This window comes from Diceros bicornis, chromosome 30, assembly GCF_020826845.1.
Source record: "Diceros bicornis minor isolate mBicDic1 chromosome 30, mDicBic1.mat.cur, whole genome shotgun sequence".
Classification (NCBI taxonomy): Eukaryota; Metazoa; Chordata; class Mammalia; order Perissodactyla; family Rhinocerotidae; genus Diceros; species Diceros bicornis.
This window is the reverse complement of record NC_080769.1, coordinates 11,952,613-11,972,145: the sequence shown is the minus strand read 5'-3', so window position 1 is coordinate 11,972,145 and position 19,533 is coordinate 11,952,613. Positions and strand designations below refer to the sequence as shown.

Sequence of the window (19,533 nt, the reverse complement as noted above, 5' to 3'; positions counted from 1 at the left end):
TTGTTTTATAACTGGAAGTTTGTACCTCTTAATCCCCTTCACCTATTTTGCCCGACCCCCACCCCCTCTCCTCTGGTGACTGCCAGTTTCTTCTCAGTATCTATGAGTCTGTTTCTGTTTTGTGTGTTCATTTGTTTTGTTTTTTAGATTCCACATATAAGTGGAATTATACAGTATTTGTCTTTATCTGACAGAGCAATGCAAATTATTTAAATGATATTTTATACCCATTCAGTTGTCAGAGTAAATGAAAATATGTTGGAGATGATGTGGATCTGAGAAAACTTCGTATGGGAATGAAAATTGGTAAAACCACTTTGGAAAACTCTTTGGAACTACTCAAAGGAGTTTTGGCACTCCCTTATACCAGTAACTCAATTCTCAATCTAAAATTTTCCCTCATTTCTGCCAGGAGACATGTATGAGATTATTCAAACAACTGTATTCATAGTAGCACAAAACTAGCTATCAAAAGTTCCATCCACATCAGAAAGAATAACTATTTTGTGATATCACCATACACCATATAAAATCACACGGCATAGAAAGTGAATGAATTAGTGCTACACCCAATAGCAGATTTAAATTCCAAAAACACAATGCCGCAAAAAATAACCCAGGCATAGAATTCATATATTAAGATTAAACTTTTAGCAAGTTCAAAAACAAGCAAATTTAAGAAATACATACAGTTAATAAATCGTATAGGGACACATACAGTGGTGACAAAAGGATGCAAATAAATCCTGTTAAAATGCCAGTGTGTAGAGCAAACATGATCAAATACTGGCAATTTCATAGTACTCAACATAAGAACATCAAAATGATTGATAAATATAGAACTCAGGTTACCAGTTACCACTGGGATGAGAGATGTGATGTGAGTGGGACACTCTTCCAGCATAATTATACTTTATTCTTACCTGGTAACAGATATATGTGTTTTCATCATATTATTACTCTTTAAGAACTGCACATACAATTTATACACCATTTATTCCATGATATTTTAACAAGTAAAATTGAGGTAAGGACTTCCATATTCCAAAATACAAATACATTCTCCCATGTTCTTTAAATATAAAAGCCTTGTTGTTTTAGACTTCAGCGTGCATCAGAAACTCATAAAGTGCTTATTTATACAACCCTTCCTCGGAGTGTCTCCCGAAGATTCAAAGTCAGTAGTTCCCAGTTGAGATTCAGAAATTTGCAGTATGGGCCGGCCCCGTGGCTTAGCGGTTAAGTGCGCGCGCTCCGCTGCTGGCGGCCTGGGTTCGGATCCCGGGCGCGCACCGACGCACCGCTTCTCCGGCCATGCTGAGGCCGCGTCCCACATACAGCAACTAGAAGGATGTGCAACTATGACGTACAACAATCTATTGGGGCTTTGGGGGGAAAAAATAAATAAATAAAATCTTTAAAAAAAAAAAAAGAAATTTGCAGTATGAACAAGGGCCTCCGGTGATCCATGTCTGCGAGTGTTCTGTGGACTTCAATGGAGGATGCTCTACATAGAAGGCACCATGGGAAGCGGGCAGGGAGCTGTCCTCCAGTTGTGGTGCTGACACAATACATTCCCTCCAAGCTGATGAAGGACACTTCCTTGATTCTCCTGTGAGACCTCCATCGTTCCCCCCAACACACACGTCCAAATAGATTCTTTTGTCTGATGACCCCACATTTTTGTACTTGTGGAGAAAGTGATGGCCCTTAACCCTATCAGCTTCTCTTTTCTCCTATTTTATTTTACACTATACCTGTCCTCCCCAGAAACACTGTTTCCTTTATAAAGCCACATTATAAAGTGTTGCATAAGAACCCTAATTATGCAGACAACTCTTTAAGACTTCAGCCAATCAATAAATTGGCTGTTTCTCTGTGTGGACCCCACCTAAGATGAGTAAGAAATAATAGCAAGAAGAGGTAACTAAAGAGATAAGTAAAAACTCAGAATCATTCTAGTCAATAAATTAATGAGAAGGAATCATAGCAATGAAGTGTCAGAAAAGATTAAGGGCCATTACTCCGTTTACCTAATAATTGTGATTTGATTCTATTACTCAGATCAGAAGAAGCTGCTGATAGATATTACAATAAAGGTAAACAAATATAAATGCTAAGCAGGTGGTAAAAATATGTGAGTGCAAAAGGATTATAAGACTTATGAGTATATGCAAGATGTGGAATATTATGATACCAGTTAAATGTTATTGAGTACTAATATATGTCAGACATTGTATTAAGTGTTTGTAGTGCTTATGAGAATTGACTGCCCAATGGGAATTAACTCTAAATGGTCAGTCTAAGGCTTTTATAGTAATCATTTTACCCACATAAGTAATTAGATTAAGAAGGGGCATACGATCCTATTCTCAGTGATGAGAGTAAGGAGATATATTCTGGATGACACCATGAAAAGGCCAATTACCAGCCTATCAAGCGAAGAACAGTCAATTCTTGGTCTCTGGGAATGATGACCAAGTATGATACCTGCATCTGCTGCAGCCACCTGTCCTAGGGCGAATAAATCCCCATTCCCTTATCCACATACATTATCTACCTCTGCAGTCCCTATAGTGAAAGACAACTCTCTTTCCTGTTTGAGACTATAAGAGGCAGAATTTTATTTTCTTATATAATCTATAACTTCTTCAAATTCAAGTTCACATATCTCAAGATCATCTCAAACCACTCGGATAATCTAATTATGCCAATATTATAGATGATGAAACTGAGCATGGTGGATTCCAATATTGCTCCAGAGAGATACACTTTACTAAAGACAGCTCTCAGCAATTACCATGTTGGAATGAGAAAGGTCAGCTTCTTTTCCTCACAGGAGGCCTAAGGCTGGGGTAAAAGTCACATGGTCCTAACCAACGGACAAAGTGGGAGCTAGTCTCTACCTATAACCATGGACTTGCTTAACTTCTTTTCCTGCCACATCCACCTTCTCCAGCTTTGTTCTGAGAATCCCATGCTCCAAAATCACTCAAAAAAAATCCCAGGGGTCAGGTTCTCCTTCTATGGAACATGACCCCAAAAAGCTGAGGTGAGACAGTTGAAATCATTTGTCAAACATCCCAAATTTAGACAAACAGCAAAATCAGATTTCAAGCCCATGTTGAAATGCACTTAGCCATCAGGTTATCTAGTCATTTTAGAAGACCTTGATGATGGAAGAGTTAGGTATTCTGAAACAACAGAACACTTTTCACTTTGCTTCATTCTAGAAACCTGATCCAAATTTGATGACAAATTCATTAAAGAAAAGTTATTCTACTGATTATTTTTCTCAAGGCTCCCTTCATGTCCCTGTTCCTCAGGCTATAGATAAAAGGGTTCACCATTTGAGGAACAACAGTGTACATCACCGAAGCTACTGCAGTCTTCCTGGAAGAGTCAGTAACTGCAGAACTAATGTACACACCAACAGCTGTCCCGTAGAACAAGGAAACAACAGAGAGGTGAGACCCACAAGTGGAAAAAGCTTTATATTTTCTGCCAACTGTTGGCATTCGCAAAAGAGAAGAGACAATTTGAATATAAGAAAAAATAATTCCAGAGAGAGAAATACCACTCAATACACTAGCCATAAAATTAGCCAGGAAGGTATTGATGAAGGAATCAGAACAAGCGAGCTTGATGACCTCAGCAAGTTCACAGAAGAAGTGCAGGATTTCCAGGTCAGTGCAGAAGGACAGCTGCAAAGCCATCAGACTGTGGAGCAGGGCATCCACAATGCTAATGCTCAAGGAGAGTAGAATCAACAGTCCACAGAGACGGGGGTTCATGATGTTTGTGTACATCAGGGGGTGACAAATGGCCACATAGCGGTCATAGGCCATTGCTGCAAGCAGACCATTTTCAAAACAAGCAAAAACCAGGACAAAGCAGACCTGGCTGAGGCAGCCTGTGTAAGTGATGTGTTGATCCTGTGCTTGGATATTCATCAGCATCTTTGGGATTGTGGTTGTGCTCAAACAGATGTCAGTAAAGGACAGATTGCAGAGAAAGAAGTACATTGGAGTGTGGAGGTGGGAATCAGAGAGGACAGTCAGGATGATGAGAAGGTTTCCCAGGATGGTGACAAGGTACATGGACAGGAACAGGCAGAAGAGGAGAGGCTGCAATTCTGGATCATCTGTCAATCCCAGGAGAAGGAATTCTGAAACATCTGTTTGGTTTCTGTTGTTTATGAATCTGATGGAAAACACGGATGACAAGAAAATAAAATGAGTGGTCCCAGGACCAGCAGCATCAGTATCTGTGAACTTGTTAGAAATGCCTATTCTGGCTCCCTAGTCCAGACTTCCTGATGGTAAAAGCCCCAGGAGTAATTACCACCGATCTTTTTCAACAAGCTCTCCAGATGATTGTGATCTACACTAAAGTGTGAAAACTGCTGCACTAGAAAAACGCTCATCTATATTGTGAACCCAAGTGAATATCCAAATCTTTCCCTCTGCTTATTTCTCCCTCCATCCTTCTTCTCTCCGAACTCCTCTTCCCTCTTCTCATTTAATCAGCTCGTATTTTATTGAGCAATGCCTTTCTAACACATTAGGCAAACCCTGAGAATGAAATAAAGAAGACACGGCTTTAGTCCTTCAAAATTATTCCACGTCTTCAAACAATCAGAAATATAAGAATAAAATTACTATATCTTTCTCATCTTTAGGGATGTTCTTCCTCTATTGTGAAAAGTGACATATGATCGAAAATAAAATATCAAACAAACAAAAATCCCAGCTGAATGGGAGAAAGGATGAAATGCATTGGATAGTTAAAAGACAGGTAAACGTAACAATTTATTTGTCTTCAGAAGACAGAGACTTGTAAGATAACACCAAAACGATGTGTCCTAACAGATGTGTCTATACGCAGTCGTGGTCTTCCCTCCCTCAAGGGACTAACAAATGGCCATCAGAGGATCAATTATTTGGTGTAATACTAGACTCAGACACTCTGAATTTAGTCCAGGCTACAGCACTTGCTTTATGAATGGGGAAACTCTTTAACTGTATGGGACGCCCAGTGTTCTTGTTTGCATATTGGGAACTATCATAAAACTTGATGTGTTGTTGCAATGATGAGAAAAGAATAGGTTTAAAGCAGCCAGCACAATGTTCAGCATATGGGAACCTCATTGTGACATTTCCCAGTGTGATTTTTTTTCTGCCATGAACAACAGTTTCTGCCACATTTCACTCCTAGGAGTGAAGTGGTTCAGTGGGGTAAGTTGATCAAAGAGGAAAGAATATCCTTAGCATGATAATTGCAAATTTCAGGGATCTTAGAAAGACCGATGATATCAATATTCATTTGGCATGGATGTAAAGCAATTAAAATGAATTAAATAATAAAATAAATTAGATATGTGAATCAATACAAGCGATGAAAACCTATGGGAGAAAATATTGTTTGATATAAAGTCTACAGCATGAGAAATTTTAAATTACTTTTTAACCTACATAGGTATATTTATTTTTATTATGGATTATTCTAGCATAAGAAAAGCATGGAGAACAATAATGAAGGACTGGGTAGCCCCCAGTTAATATTATCAAATTCACACCCCTCGCCATCCTTTCTTTAAGTATTTTCATTGAGATAATACATATTACTGAAGACTCCATCAGATATTTGTACAATTTTGATTCTTTTAGTTCCCTGAGGAAACCACTACATTGACTTCACATACATTATCTACTTGAATTTTTTTTGTGTGTGTGAGGAAGATTAGCCCTGAGCTAACATCCGATGCCAATCCTCCTCTTTTTGCTGAGGAATATTGGCCCTGGGCTAACATCCATGCCCATTTTCCTCTATTTTATATGGGACACCACCACTGCATGGCTTGACAAACGGTGCAGCAATGTGCGCCCAGGATCTGAACCTGTGAATCCCGGGGCGCCGAAGTGGAGTGCGCGCACCTAACTGCTATACTACCCGGCTGGCCCCTGCAATTTTCTTATATTTGCTGTTATGCTTTCATAAACAAATGATTGCTTTTCATTTCAAAATTGGCATATATAAGCGCAATCATACTGTGCAAGGCATTTTACAAATGGATTTGGTACTTCATATATTTTTGTTAATGTTGATCATTCAGTTCTGCTTCATTCATTTTAACTACCATAATCTGTTTCACTATATGTTACATCACGGTTTATTTCTCCATTTACTAGCTGATAGATATTTATCAATACAAATACAATATGAAACCATGCCTGGAGGACACCATCACATTGGTGTTGCCTCTGTGAAGAGAATGCGGGGAATGAAGGTGAATACAAAAAAAGCAGCTTTCTGCATGTATACTATTTTGGAACTTTATACAAAAAATGTATAGTAGAATGCCAATATGTGTTAATTTTGGAAATGGGTTGATGGTGGCAATTTAAAATTATTATTACTATATTTATACTCTTCTTATAATTTAAAATATTCATTTTTTTTATAAATAGATATACATAGATAAAGGAAGCAGTCTGCTCTGTCTGTCTAGGGCTACAACTCCTTCTCCAGAGGCCTTACAGCCAGGCAAGAAAGAGGACATTAAATCTCTTCTGTATAAAGATATATGGGAAGATGATGGTAAGATGTATGGGAAGATAGGGTGAAGCTGACTAACACCTTTCCCCTCCACCATCACAAGGATACAAGTAAGTGTCAGAGAATTTTATAGCGGTCATCATACTTGAGAAGGAGAGGATTTAAGCTCAAAAGTAAAAGATTCCTCCCATTATACAGACAGAATAGAAGACTAAAAATAGCTGTGTGAATATTGTTGCAAAGGTACAAAAGGACATGACAAGTGATGACATTCAGGTAAGAATCCCATGGGGGACTCAGTGAGCATCTTAGGAATGGATTCTTTTCACAGCTGTGCAGGGATGATACTGTAGTAAACACCTGCGCTCAAGTCCAAAGCATCGTCTAAGGGACGTTAGGTTACCTGGCTGACATCATTGTGGGACGATACTTGGAATTTTCCCTGGATATTCAATGATGGAGACAGCAGGCCTGTGTCTGAGAAGAGCAGAGAGACTGAGTGAAGTCCCAGGCTTCTAGGCAAGAGGGATCATCTCTGGGCGGTGGCTCAACTGTTGCTTCCTGACTAGGCAGGGCTGTTGAGTGAGGTGGAGACTCACAGACTCTTTGCAGTCTCTGTATCCCTGGAGGTTCAACATCCAAATCTCCTCATTAGACAAACACTTTTATTGTTATTTGGATCCCAAGGCAGTGTAAATCCTTACAGACCAAGACTATAGAGGGAGGAATTCAGATGGCTGATTCCCTGAACGTGCAAGGCCAGGTGTACGCCATCCAGCTCTCTCCAAGTGTTTCTGCTCACCTCCATGTCACATACCTTACACACATGGACACACCATTCTTCTCTAATTGGATACCAATCTTCATTTTTTAGATATAAGCAATAGCATGTCTATGTAATTAATGATATCAGGAAATTGGATTCTAACTTTCAGTGTGAAAACATAGTTTATATATTTGGATATAAAAATATATTTATAAATACAGCTAAGCTATTGTAAAATGCAAACACTCAAAGATGTTTCTTTCTAAGTGTCAATGAATGTTTTCTGAACCTTAATCTTCATTCTGTATATTTTATACAGCAGATTCTAATCTATAATCTATAATTAATTCTGTGATCAATATAGACAGACTTTAGAATTTTATAAATATCTTTTCTGATGTCATCACGATAGTTTCAGTGTACATTTTAATTTCACATTAGCTGATCATAGGTTGAAATTATGACACTTAATTTTTAATAGAGTTATGAGAAATTACAACATCACTGCTAAAGTAATAGTATACTGGTTCATCCATACTCTCAGTAGAATAAGTGAAATTTCACTCCTGCAACATAACTGACAAAATCTCACAAAATTAAATCTAACCAAGAAGGAAAACGGGTAATGGATTCTGCCAAATTCAGTTTTACTCCAGGAATGAAAAGTTGAGTTTTGTTCCACATAACCACGTTGTTCACTCCCATACTTATATCAAGCCTTTATTAGAATGTCAATTTCTCACTGACTCTTCTTGTCCTGCTGTGTAAAATTGAAAACCTTTACATATTCTTGCCTCTTGGAGAGGTATATTCACAATCTATCAGTCAATATTTTTCTTATGGCATCAGATTGGGCCACTGGGAGGTAGACATGGAGGCAGAGATTAGCATGCTGGGGTTAATGAGGGGATATCCCTGGATTAACCCCTGTGGAAGAGGAGAATGTAGGACTGGGCAGAGAGAAAGTGAAATACAATGGAATCCCATTGTCAAACTCCAGTGATCCTGCAGGGGTTCTATAAGCTGGAACGTTTTTCAGAGTTGTTCCAAGTTGGAGCAAGAAGTCCAGGTCTTTAAATACCTGCTCTGATCAGTCACTAGATGTAACTCTGGGAAGGGGGAGTGACCTTAGGTGCAGTGACTCTCATCTAAGAGGTCACCCCAAAGGGGGCTCCCAGTGAGGGGCTGTCTGCCAGCAGCACTCCTAGAAGCTGGGGGTAACAATTTCCTCCTTTCTGAAAAAGATTAGAGATGATGAATCACAGTGTCCCCCAAACCTATCTCTCTTGTATATCACCTGCTTTTCTCACGGATGAGCACTTTCAGAGCACTGGGATTTCTCTGTGCACACTTTCATCAATAGCACTTATGACAGGGCCTGGCAACAGTGTTCTCTCAATTAATATTTGTTGAATAAATAAATGAATGTGTTAGAACTCCTGAATATGATTTGACACTTTTACAGAGTAAAGAGCAAAACATGATTGTTTTCAATAGATGAAGAAAAAGCATTTGCATAAAATGCAACATCCTTTCATGATGATAAAAATCACGATATAAGAATAGAAGAGGCTACCTTCACTCCAAAAAGGATATTTCAGAAATAATCTACAGTAAATGAAATACTCAATGGTCAAATACTCATAACATTCTCTTTAAAATCAAGAACAATACATAATAGTTGCTAACACTGCTTTCATTCAAACAACATAGTGCAGGTTTGAGCTGCATTGAGAACAAATAAACATTAACAGATAATATTAGCATCTAGGTAGAAAATGCCAAAGAATCTATAGATCATATTTTAAAAGAAAAACAGAATGTAGCAAGGTTGCTGGAATCAAAACACTACACAAATATCAATTACGTGTCTCTACAAACAAAAGTTCATTTAGAAAGTGTAATTTCTAAAAGACACTTTTAACAAAACATCAGATAAATACCTGGCAAGAGTTCTAAGAAAGAATGTGAAAGCACATTGTGGAAAAATCTATAATATTTTACTGAACTCTAAAAGACCAAAAAATGGGAAGAATATTCTAATTTTGGACAGATATACACAATATCATAGAGATGTCAATTTTCCCCAAATAGTTTTATTGATTTAAGGCAAATCTGGGATTTTATTGTATTTGAGAAGCTGATTTTAAAATTCATATGAGAGTAATGGAGAAAAATTATTTGACTTGATGGCAAATAAGAACAAAGTGAAGTACTTTCTTTATCGAATATCAGGACATTATGGAGCTATATTAACTAAAACAGTATGGTTCTAAAACACATAGAAAAATAGTACTAATTAAAGCCACACCTATATGAAAATTTTACTGAGGACTGAGCAGGCATTGGACACTTCCTTTATGACAATGTGCCATGTGATTCAGTAATCTTACTTCTGTGTATACATCCAAAGGAATTGAAATCAGGATCTTGTAGAGATACCTGCATTACCATGTTCGTTGCAGCATTATTCACAATAACCAAGTTATGGAAACAAACTAAGCATCTGTCAACACATGAATAGATAAAGAAGATGTGGTATATACACAATGGAATATTATTCAGCCATGGAAAAGAAGGAAATCCTGCCATTTGTGGCAACTTGGATGAAACTTGAAATTATGTTAAGTGAAGTAAATCAGACAGAGAAAGACAAATACTGTATGATATCATTTATATATGGAATCTAAAAGAGACAAACTCATAGAAGCAGAGAGTAGAGTAGTAGTTACTAGGGGTATGATGTGGAGGAAATGGAGAGATGCTGGTCAAAGGGTACAAACTTCCAATTAATAAGATTAAATTCAGAGGATCTAATGTATTACATGATGTTTATAACTAATAAGGCTGTATTATACACTTGAATATTGCTAAGAGAGTAGATCTTAAATGGTCTCACCACTAAAAAGAAAAAGTAAGTACTTAATAGGATGGAGGTTTTAGCTAATGCTATGGTGTTAATGATTTTGCAATATATAAATGTATCAAATCAACATGTTGTACATCTTAATCTTACACAATTTTATATGTCAATTATATTTCAATAAAGCTGGGAAAAATGATCAAATACTGGAAATCAAATACTGGCTGCATTAATCCAATTACTGTTGTCGTGGTTACATTGCCGCCTCCTTTTTTCTGTGTCATTTCCACTTCTGTATATTTTATAAGCATGCATGTGATTATATCTAGGGCCTACCCAGATAATCTGACACAAGTTCATCCTCTACGAAGACCCTAATCCCAACTAAGTAACATTGACTCTTTTATCATATAATATTAATAAGTTAGGGGAAATAGGATATGGACAAATCGTTTCAAGGGCCACTATTCACCCACTACAGAGATATCTTCTGGTTGACACCATGGAAAATTTATAATCATCTGACTCAAAGGACAGTCAGAGTTCTGTCACTGAGAATCATGTCCTGGTATGACATCTCCATCTGGCACCACCACTTTGTGACTCTTATGAGACCCAGTCTAGGACAAGACAACACATGGAAGATTGAATCAATCTCTATTCACCTGTTTCTATACATTCCTTATCTCTCAAGTCTTGTAATGAAAGATAACTCTATTTACTGTTTGGGCATATTAGAATTAGAGATTATTTTTCTTATTAGAACTAAAGCATCCTCACCAATGAAGCTCAAATACCTCAAACCACTGAGATAATCTAATTATGCAAATGTTACAGATAATGAAACTGAGTATGGTAGATGGTAATGTTCTTTAGAAGGATATGGTTTACCAGTGAACAATCTAATTAATTGCTAAATAGCTATGTAAAGGGTTAGTTCCTGTACTCTACTATAGGCCTAATTCCAGGGTGCAATTGACATGGCGCCACCATGGGATCAGGTGGAAGCTAGTCTCTAGATATGAGTGCAGCCTTGCTTCAATACTTTCCCTGTCCAATCCACCTTCTATAACTTTCGTTCTTTTGAACATGATCAAAAAAATCATTAAAACTAGAAACCTTGACTCAGGCTCTGCCTGTATAGAACCTGAGCAAACAAACTGAATTTAGAGAATTGAAATCATGTGTCAAACACTATAGATTTAGACAAAAAGTCTAAAGTCAGATTTCAACCCCAAGTTAAAATTAACTTGGCTATAATGTTGTTCAGCCATTTTAGAAGAATTTGGTGATGAAAGAAACCCAGATTATGGCTCATCCAGGATTCCTATCATGTTGCTTTACTCTAGAAGCCCTAGCCCAAAGTAGATGGCATAATATCGGAAAAGAAGCTATCCCCTTGATGAGTTTCCTCAAGGCTCCCTTTATGTCCCTGTTCCTCAGGCTGTAGATGAAGGGGTTCAGCATTTGAGGAACCACAATGTACATCATTGAAGCCACTGCAGTCATCCTGGAAGAGTCAGTAACTGCAGAACTAATGTACACCCCAAAAACGGTCCCATAGAACAAGGAAACAACTGAAAGATGAGATCCACAGGTAGAAAAAGCTTTAAGCTTTCCCCCTGCTGATGGCATTCTCAAAACAGAGGAGACAATTTGAGTATAAGACAAAATGATCCCAGAGAGAGGAACACCCCCAAATAGACTACCCACAAAATATACCAGGATGTTATTGATGAGTATATCAGAACAGGCAAGCTTGAGGACCTGAGCAAGTTCACAGAAGAAGTGAGGAATTTCCAGGTCCTTGCAGAAGGACAGGTGTAACACCATCAGGCTGTGGAGCAAGGCAACTGTAATGCTAAGGAACAGAGAGAGAAGAATCAGTAGGGCACAGAGTTGCGGGTTCATGATAACTGTGTACCTCAAAGGGTGACAAATGGCTACATAGCGGTCATAGGCCATTGCTGCAAGGAGAAAATTTTCAAATCCACCAAACCCCAGGACAAAGCCAATCTGGGTGAGGCAGCCTATATAAGTGATGCCCTGATTCTGTGCTTGTATGTTCAGCAGCACCTTTGGGATTGTAATTGTGCTTATACAGATGTCAGTAAAGGATAGATTGGAGAGAAAAAAGTACATGGGAGTGTGGAGGTTGGAGTCAGAGATGACAGCCAGGAAGATGAACAGGTTTCCCAGGATGGTGACCAGGTACATTGACAGGAACAGGCAGAAGAGGAGAGGCTGTAGTTCTGGATCATCTGTCAATCCCAGTAGGAGGAATTCTGGAACATCTGTGTGATTTCTGGGTCCCATGTTATTGATGAATCTGATGGAAAAGATGGGGTGAAAATAAAATAAAATGAATGGTCCCTGGATAAGCAGCAGAAACATCAACCGGGAAATGGCTAGAAATAAATAACGGTGGTACCACTCCAGACCTACTGCTGATAAACTCTGGGGTGAGGACCAACAATGGGTTTTATCCAGCCCTCCAGATGAACTTGATATATGCTACAATTTTAGAACTAGTGCTTAAATAAAAAGAAAAAAAACTCTGTAAACTGTGAACCCAAGAAAATATTCAAGTCTTTCCTGCTGCTAATTTCTCCCTCGGTCATCATCTCTAACTCTTCCTCTTCCCCCCACTCCCTTTGTTGGCTCAAATATTTGTTGATCACCAACTCTGCTTTCCATCTTGTGCCAAGTGCTGAGAATGAAACAAAGAGTAAGACATGATGTTTCCTTCAAAAATATTCCTTGCCTTCAAACAAACACAAAGACAAGAATGAAGTTATAAATCTTGTCGAGATGGTCTCTAATTTGGCATGGCTCAGAAACATCTGAAGGGCTTGTCAAGTTACAAATTAGTTAGATCATACCATCATTCCATTTGTTCATGGGAAAACTTAGGTAAGATGAGGTAACATCATGGATACAAAGTACATGGTTAGTTCATGGCAAAGACTAGGTTTGAGATCAGATCATCTAACAGCTGAGGTGACTTAACCAATCATTGTTCAAGTCTCTGTGTAACACAGAATTAGCATTCCAAAACCAGCACTCGGATTTCGTAATTTCACTTTAAAATTACAATACTTCATCCTGAACAGTGCCCCAAATATTTTCACTTCCAGACACAAGGTATGTCCACTTCTACCCATGAAGTATTGTGTGGCAGGTGTATGGCATCCATCCAAATATATGCTCTCCACCTGAGCAAAGATTAGAAAATGTTGCCTATAAACTTGAAGCTCATGAAACTCCTCCATGGAAATGCTAGTCGTCTGCATTAACAACTAATTCTAAGATAAGCTGGACAAATGTAAATGGCATTCTCTGTCTCACTAAGGGGAATTCTTCCCCTCAGGTTATAGGTGGCATATCTTTAAAAAAAAAAATTCTAGGGCTGGCCCCATGGCTTAACGGTTAAATGCATGCACTCTGCTACTGGTGGCCTGGGTACAGATCCCTGTCGCGCACCGACACACTGCTTGTCCGGCCTTGCTGAGGCGGCACCCCACACACAGCAAGTAGAAGGATGTGCAACTATGACATACAACTATCTACTGGGGCTTTGGGGAGAAAAAGGGAAAAAAAAAGGAGAAGGATTGGCAATAGATGTTAGCTCAGGGCCGATCTTCCTCAGCAAAATGAGGAGCATTGGCGTGGATGTTAGCTCAGGGCTGATCTTCCTCACACACACAAAAAAATTCTAAACGAGAGAAAGCAGGAAACGCATAGACTTCTAAAAAATAGATGAAAATAGCAGCAATTTTTGGTCCTTGGAAGACAGAGAATTACAAGATAAGACAGACTTGTATGATACTTAGAAGATTATCAGGTGTCCTAATAGGAGTGTCCCTGTAAAGCAGTGGTTCTCCATCACCTGGGGGAGACAGAAGTGGCCATGACAGCCTTTATCATTTGGTGCATTACTTAGACACAAACCATGAATTTAATCCAGGCCAGCACTTGTTTTGTGAGGGGGAGAAATTGTTCACCTGCGTGGAATTCTGGTGTCCTCATTTATAAAATGGGAATTATCATAAAACCTTATTGGGGTGTTGCAATGATGACAAATGAACGGAGAAAAGGGATCCAGCGCAGCACTGAGCAAATGGGACCCTCATCCTGACATTTCCTATTGTTTATTTTTTTCTACCACGAACAGCTCCTGGCATCTTTCTCTCCTCAGAAGAAAGCAATGGAATGGGGCAAGTTGAGGAAAAACAATAGAAATAGAGAACATCTCTAGAAGATAACTGCAATTTTCAGGGAAATGTTCTCCAGCTGGGAACCTTTTTCATGTAGAAAAGGAATGAAGGAAGCATCAATGATTTCACTATTCATTTGAAATGGACATATAATGGAATATATAACAATTAAAATGAATTAAATAGTAAAATAAATTAGATATACATATCAATGCAAATAATGAAGACCTATAAGAGGTATATTTACAAATGACATAAAGTATACATCAGTGGAAAAATTTTAAAATATTTTGAACCTACACAAGAAACCTGTGTAGGTTTATTTTTATTATGGAATAATACCTGTGTAGGTTAATAAAAATAAATTAATAAAAACACAGGTAAGTTTATTTTTATTATGGAATATTTAAGCAAAAAGATACAGAGATAACAATGAAGGACTAGGTATCCTCCAGGTAACAGTATAAAATTTACACACTTCACCATCTTCATTCTAGGTGTTTTTATTGCAATAAACAATACAGGTACACGCGAAAACCCACAGCATGTACTTGAACAATCTTGATTCTTTTCCTTCCCCAAGGGAACCACTACATGAACTTCATATAAATTATTCTCTTGCAATTTTTACTATAATTAGTATTATTTTTCCAGAAAGAGTTGCATTGTTTTGCATTTTGAAAGCTTTATATACACAGAAACATACAAGACATGGAATTCACATTTGGTATCCTTATGTGGTTTATCTTTTCTTTATTGTTGATATATTTAATATTGCTTTATTAATTTTAATTACTGGAGAGTATCCCACTATATTGTTACAACAGGTTTTATTTCCCCATTCCATAACTGATAGGTATTATGATTAATGCCTTTCGTCCTAAAGATGTTTATGAATACATAAACAATATAAAGCCATGCATGGGAGATACCATCACATTCTAGATGAGGTTGTCTCTAGGAAGGGGAGAACAAAAAATGAGGGGGATGCAAAAGAGATGTCTTCTATATGCATATTGTTACTTTGTAAAGAAGACTTCAAGTTGATATAGCAGAATATCAACATTTGTTAATTCTGGAACGAGTGAAGGGTGGTCATATTTTTTTTTTTTGTTATACTATCTCTGCTGTTCTTATATAAAATACATGGTCATTTCATAAAGAGAAACAGGTGTACCAGGAAGGCAGCCAGGTAAGTCTCTGGGTCTCTGCTTTCTCCCCAGCATCTTCACAGCCCAGCCACAGGGATAATACAAACACTTTTGTACAACATTGTATCAAGACCCAGGAATGGAAATAAATGCACAGCTGACCAAACCACTTCCCCATGGCCACACAAGAATTCAAGTAAATGTCGGAAAGATTGATAACAGTCATCATGCTTGAGAAGGGACATATTTCTGCCCAGGAGGATAATGCGTTCTTCCATTTTTTGGAGAAAATAGGAAACTAGCAGGTTGAGAACTGGCTGAGTATTGGCACAAACATATGTGGGAACTTGTCAACAGGAAGACAGTTAGGCTGAAGACCCATAGACACTTAGTTCTGATCATTTCATGCATGTCTTCTTCTCATTGCTTCCCATAGGTGAATTTGTAGTAAAACACCTATCCTCATTACTAAAGCATTAACTAAAGGACTTTAAGTTACCTGACTGGCATCACTGTGGAATGATGTTTGACATGTTAACTGGATATTGAAGACCGAAGATATGTCTTCAGGCAGGGCAGAGAGGCCAAGTCAGGCAATGGGTTCCCAGCCAAGAAAGATCATCCCTGGATGGAGCCTCAGGTGTGCTTCTTCTTCACCAAGCCAGGGTCATTGAATGAGGTTGTCACAGGCTGACTCTTTACAGTCTCTACATCCCTGGGGGCTCAATATCCAAAGCTCCTCATTAGACAAATATTTTTAGCGTCATTCTGATCCCTGGGCACTGCAAATCCTTAAAGACCAAGACTACAGAAGAAAGAAATTAATGACACTTAATCTCTGACCCTATGAGGCAAGGTAGACACCAGACATTCTCTCCACCTGTTCGTGTTCACCTCCATTTCACATACCTTGCACACATGTACACACACTCCATTGTTAATGAATTCTAGGGTTCTTTTTTTCTTTTTATTATTTTATTAGAGTCATATTGGCTTACAACGTTGTGTAAATTTCAGGTGTATATCACTATATTTCAGTTTCTGCATAGACTGTATTGTGTTCACCACCAACAGTCCAGTTTTTATCCGTTAACATACATATGTGCTCGTTTATCACTTTCTCCCTCCCCCCACCCTGTTCTCCTCTGGTAATCACCAATCTATGTGTTTTTTTTATCTTCCCCATGTGAATGAAGTCTTATGGTATTTGTCTTTCTCTGTCTGACTTATTTTGCTCAGGGTAGTACCCTCAAGGTACACCATGTTGTAGCAAATGGCACAATTTTGTCTTTTTTATGTCTGAGTATTATTCCATTATATATATATGCCACATCTTCTTTATCCATTCATCAGTTGATGAACACTTGGGTTGCTTCCACGTATTGGCTATTGTTAATAGTACTGAGATGAATAGGAGTGCATATATGTTCTTGAATTGCTGATTTTATGTTCTTTGCATAAATACTCGGTAGCGGGATAGCTGGATCATAAGGTATTTCTATTTTCAATTTTTTGAGGAATCTCCATATTCTTTAGCATAATGGCAGCACCAGTTTGCATTTCCACCAGCAGTATATGAGGGTTCCCTTTTCTCCACATCCACTCCAATGTTTATTTCTTTCTTTTTTTTTTTTGTGAGGAAGATCAGCCCTGAGCTAACATCCATGCTAATCCTCCTCTTTTTGCTGAGGAAGACCGGCTCTGAGCTAACATCTATTGCCAATCCTCCTCCTTTTTTCCCCCAAAGCCCCAGTACATAGTTATATATCATAGCTGCACATCCTCCTAGTTGCTGTATGTGGGACACGGCCTCAACATGGCTGGAGAAGCGGTGCATCGGTGCACGCCCGGGATTCGAACCCAGGCCACCAGTAGCGGAGCGTGCGCACTTAACCGCTAAGCCATGGGGCCGGCCCCTCCAATGCTTATTTCTTACCTTGTTAATTACAGCCATTCTGATGGCTGTGTAATGATATTTCATTGTAGTTTTAATTTGAATTTCCCTAATAATTAGTAATGCTGAATATCTTTTCATATGCCTGTTGGCTGTTTGTATATCTTCTTTGAAAAAATATCTGTCTATAACCTATGCCAATTTTTTGATCAGGTTGTTCATTTTCTTGTTGTTGAGTTGTGTGAGTTCCTCACATATTTTGGAAATTAATCCCTTGTCGATATATGATTTGCAAATTTTATCTCCCAATTGGTGGATTGTCTTTTCGTTTCGTTGATGGTTTCCTTTGCCTTGCAGAAGCTCTTTAACCTGACAAAGTCCCATTTGTTTATTTTTTCTTTTCTTTGCCTTACCTGAGGAGACATGGTATTTGAAAAGATTCTGCTAACAGTGATGTCAAAGAGTGTAATGCCTAAGTTTTCTTTCAGTATTTTTGTCATTTCAGGTCTTCTATTCAAATGTTTAATCCACTTTGAGTTAATTTCTGTGTAAGGTATAAGATAATGGTCTACTTTCATTCTTTTGTGTGTGGCTGTCCAGTTTTCCCAACACCATTTGTTAAAGGGACTTTCCTTTCTCCATTGTATATTCTTGGCTCTTTTGTCAAATATTAACTGTCCACAGATGTGTGGTTTTATTTCTGGGCTTTTAATTGTGTTCCATTGATCTGTGTGCCAGTACCATGCTGTTTTGATTACTATAGCTTTGTAGTATATTTTGAAGTCAGTAATTGTGATGCCTCCAACTTTGTTGTTTTTTCTCAGGATTGCTTTGGCTATTCGAGGTCATTTGTTGTTCCATATAAATTTTAGGATTCTTTGTTCTATTTCCATGAAGAATGTCATTGGGATTCTTACTGGGATTGCACTGTAGATCACTTTAGGTAATATGGTGATTTTAACTGTTTATTATTCCAACCGATGTCTTCTTTGACTTCTTTCAATAACGTCTTATAATTTTCAGTGTATAAGTCTTTCACCTCCTTGGTTAAATTTATTCCTAGATATTTTGTTCTTTTTGTTGTGATTGTAAAAGGGATTGTATTCTCGAGTTAGCTTTCTGTTAGTTTGTTATTAAAGTATAGAAATGCAACTGATTTTTGTAAGTTGATGTTGTACCCTGCAACTTTGCCATAGTTGCTGATTATTTCTTATAGTTTTCTGATAGATTCTTTAGGATTTTCAATATATAGAATCATGTCAACTGCAAAGAGTGAGAATTTTCACTTCTTCCTTGCCAATTTGGATTTCTTTTATTTCTTTTTCTTGCCTAATTGCTCTGGCCAAAACATTTAGTTTTATGTTGAGTAAGAGTGGCGAGAGTGGGAACTCTTGTCTTGTTCCTCTTCTCAGAGGGATGGCTTTCAGTTTTTCCCCATTGAGTATGATGCTGGCTGTGGGTTTGTCATATATGGCCTTTATTATGTTGAGGTACTTTACTTCTATACCCATTTTATTGAGAGTTTTTTTTTTTTTATCATAAATGGGTGTTGGATCTTGTGAAATGCTTTCTCTGCATCTACTGAGATGATTTTGTGGGTTTTTTTCCCCTCATTTAGTTAGTGTTGTGTATCACATTGATTGATTTGTGGATGTTGTACCATCCCTGCATCTCTGGTATAAATCCAACTTGATCATGGCGTATGAAACTTTTAACGTATTGTTATATTCAGTTTGCCAGTATTTTGTTGGGGATTTTTGCATCTATGTTCATCATCAATATTGGCCTATAATTTTCCTTTTTTGTGTTGTCCTTGTTTGGCTTTGGTATCAAGGTGATGTTGGCCTCACAGAATAAGTTAGGAAGTGTTCTATCTTCTTCATTTTTTTTCTTTCTTTTTTTTTTTGTGAGGAAGATCAGCCCTGAGCTAACATCCATGCCAAACCTCCTCTTTTTGCTGAGGAAGACCTGCCCTGAGCTAACATCTATTGTCAATCCTCCTCCATTTTTTTTCCCTTTTTCTCCCCAAAGCCCCAGTAGATATTTGAACGTCATAGCTGCACATCCTGCTAGTTGCTGTATGT

At 37.9% G+C, this 19,533-nt stretch overlaps 2 protein-coding genes across 2 annotated transcripts; both read right to left on the bottom strand.

The window, feature by feature from the left end:
• Nucleotides 1-3,263: 3,263 nt before the first annotated feature.
• LOC131394230 (olfactory receptor 7G2-like) lies at nt 3,264-10,471 on the bottom strand. The gene is made up of 2 exons (XM_058525448.1): nt 10,395-10,471; nt 3,264-4,203 (listed from the first exon to the last, which is right to left on the bottom strand). Exons 1-2 carry the CDS (start codon nt 10,469-10,471, stop codon nt 3,264-3,266), a joined length of 1,017 nt encoding a protein of 338 aa, XP_058381431.1.
• Nucleotides 10,472-11,501: 1,030 nt separating this feature from the next.
• Nucleotides 11,502-12,503, bottom strand: LOC131394229 (olfactory receptor 7G1-like). The gene has a single exon (XM_058525445.1). The coding sequence runs from the start codon at nt 12,501-12,503 to the stop codon at nt 11,502-11,504; it is 1,002 nt and encodes a 333-aa protein (XP_058381428.1).
• Nucleotides 12,504-19,533: the final 7,030 nt, after the last annotated feature.

Excerpts from the sequence above, each read along its gene's own strand:
- LOC131394229 (XM_058525445.1), bottom strand. The coding sequence starts at position 12,503 with ATGGGACCCAGAAATCACACAGATGTTCCAGAATTCCTCCTACTGGGA.
- LOC131394230 (XM_058525448.1), bottom strand. The coding sequence starts at position 10,471 with ATGACACAGAAAAAAGGAGGCGGCAATGTAACCACGACAACAGTAATT. Across the intron at positions 4,204-10,394 it reads CAGCCAGTATTTGATTTCCA|ATTCATAAACAACAGAAACC; the intron begins GTATTTGATCAT and ends GTTTTCCATCAG.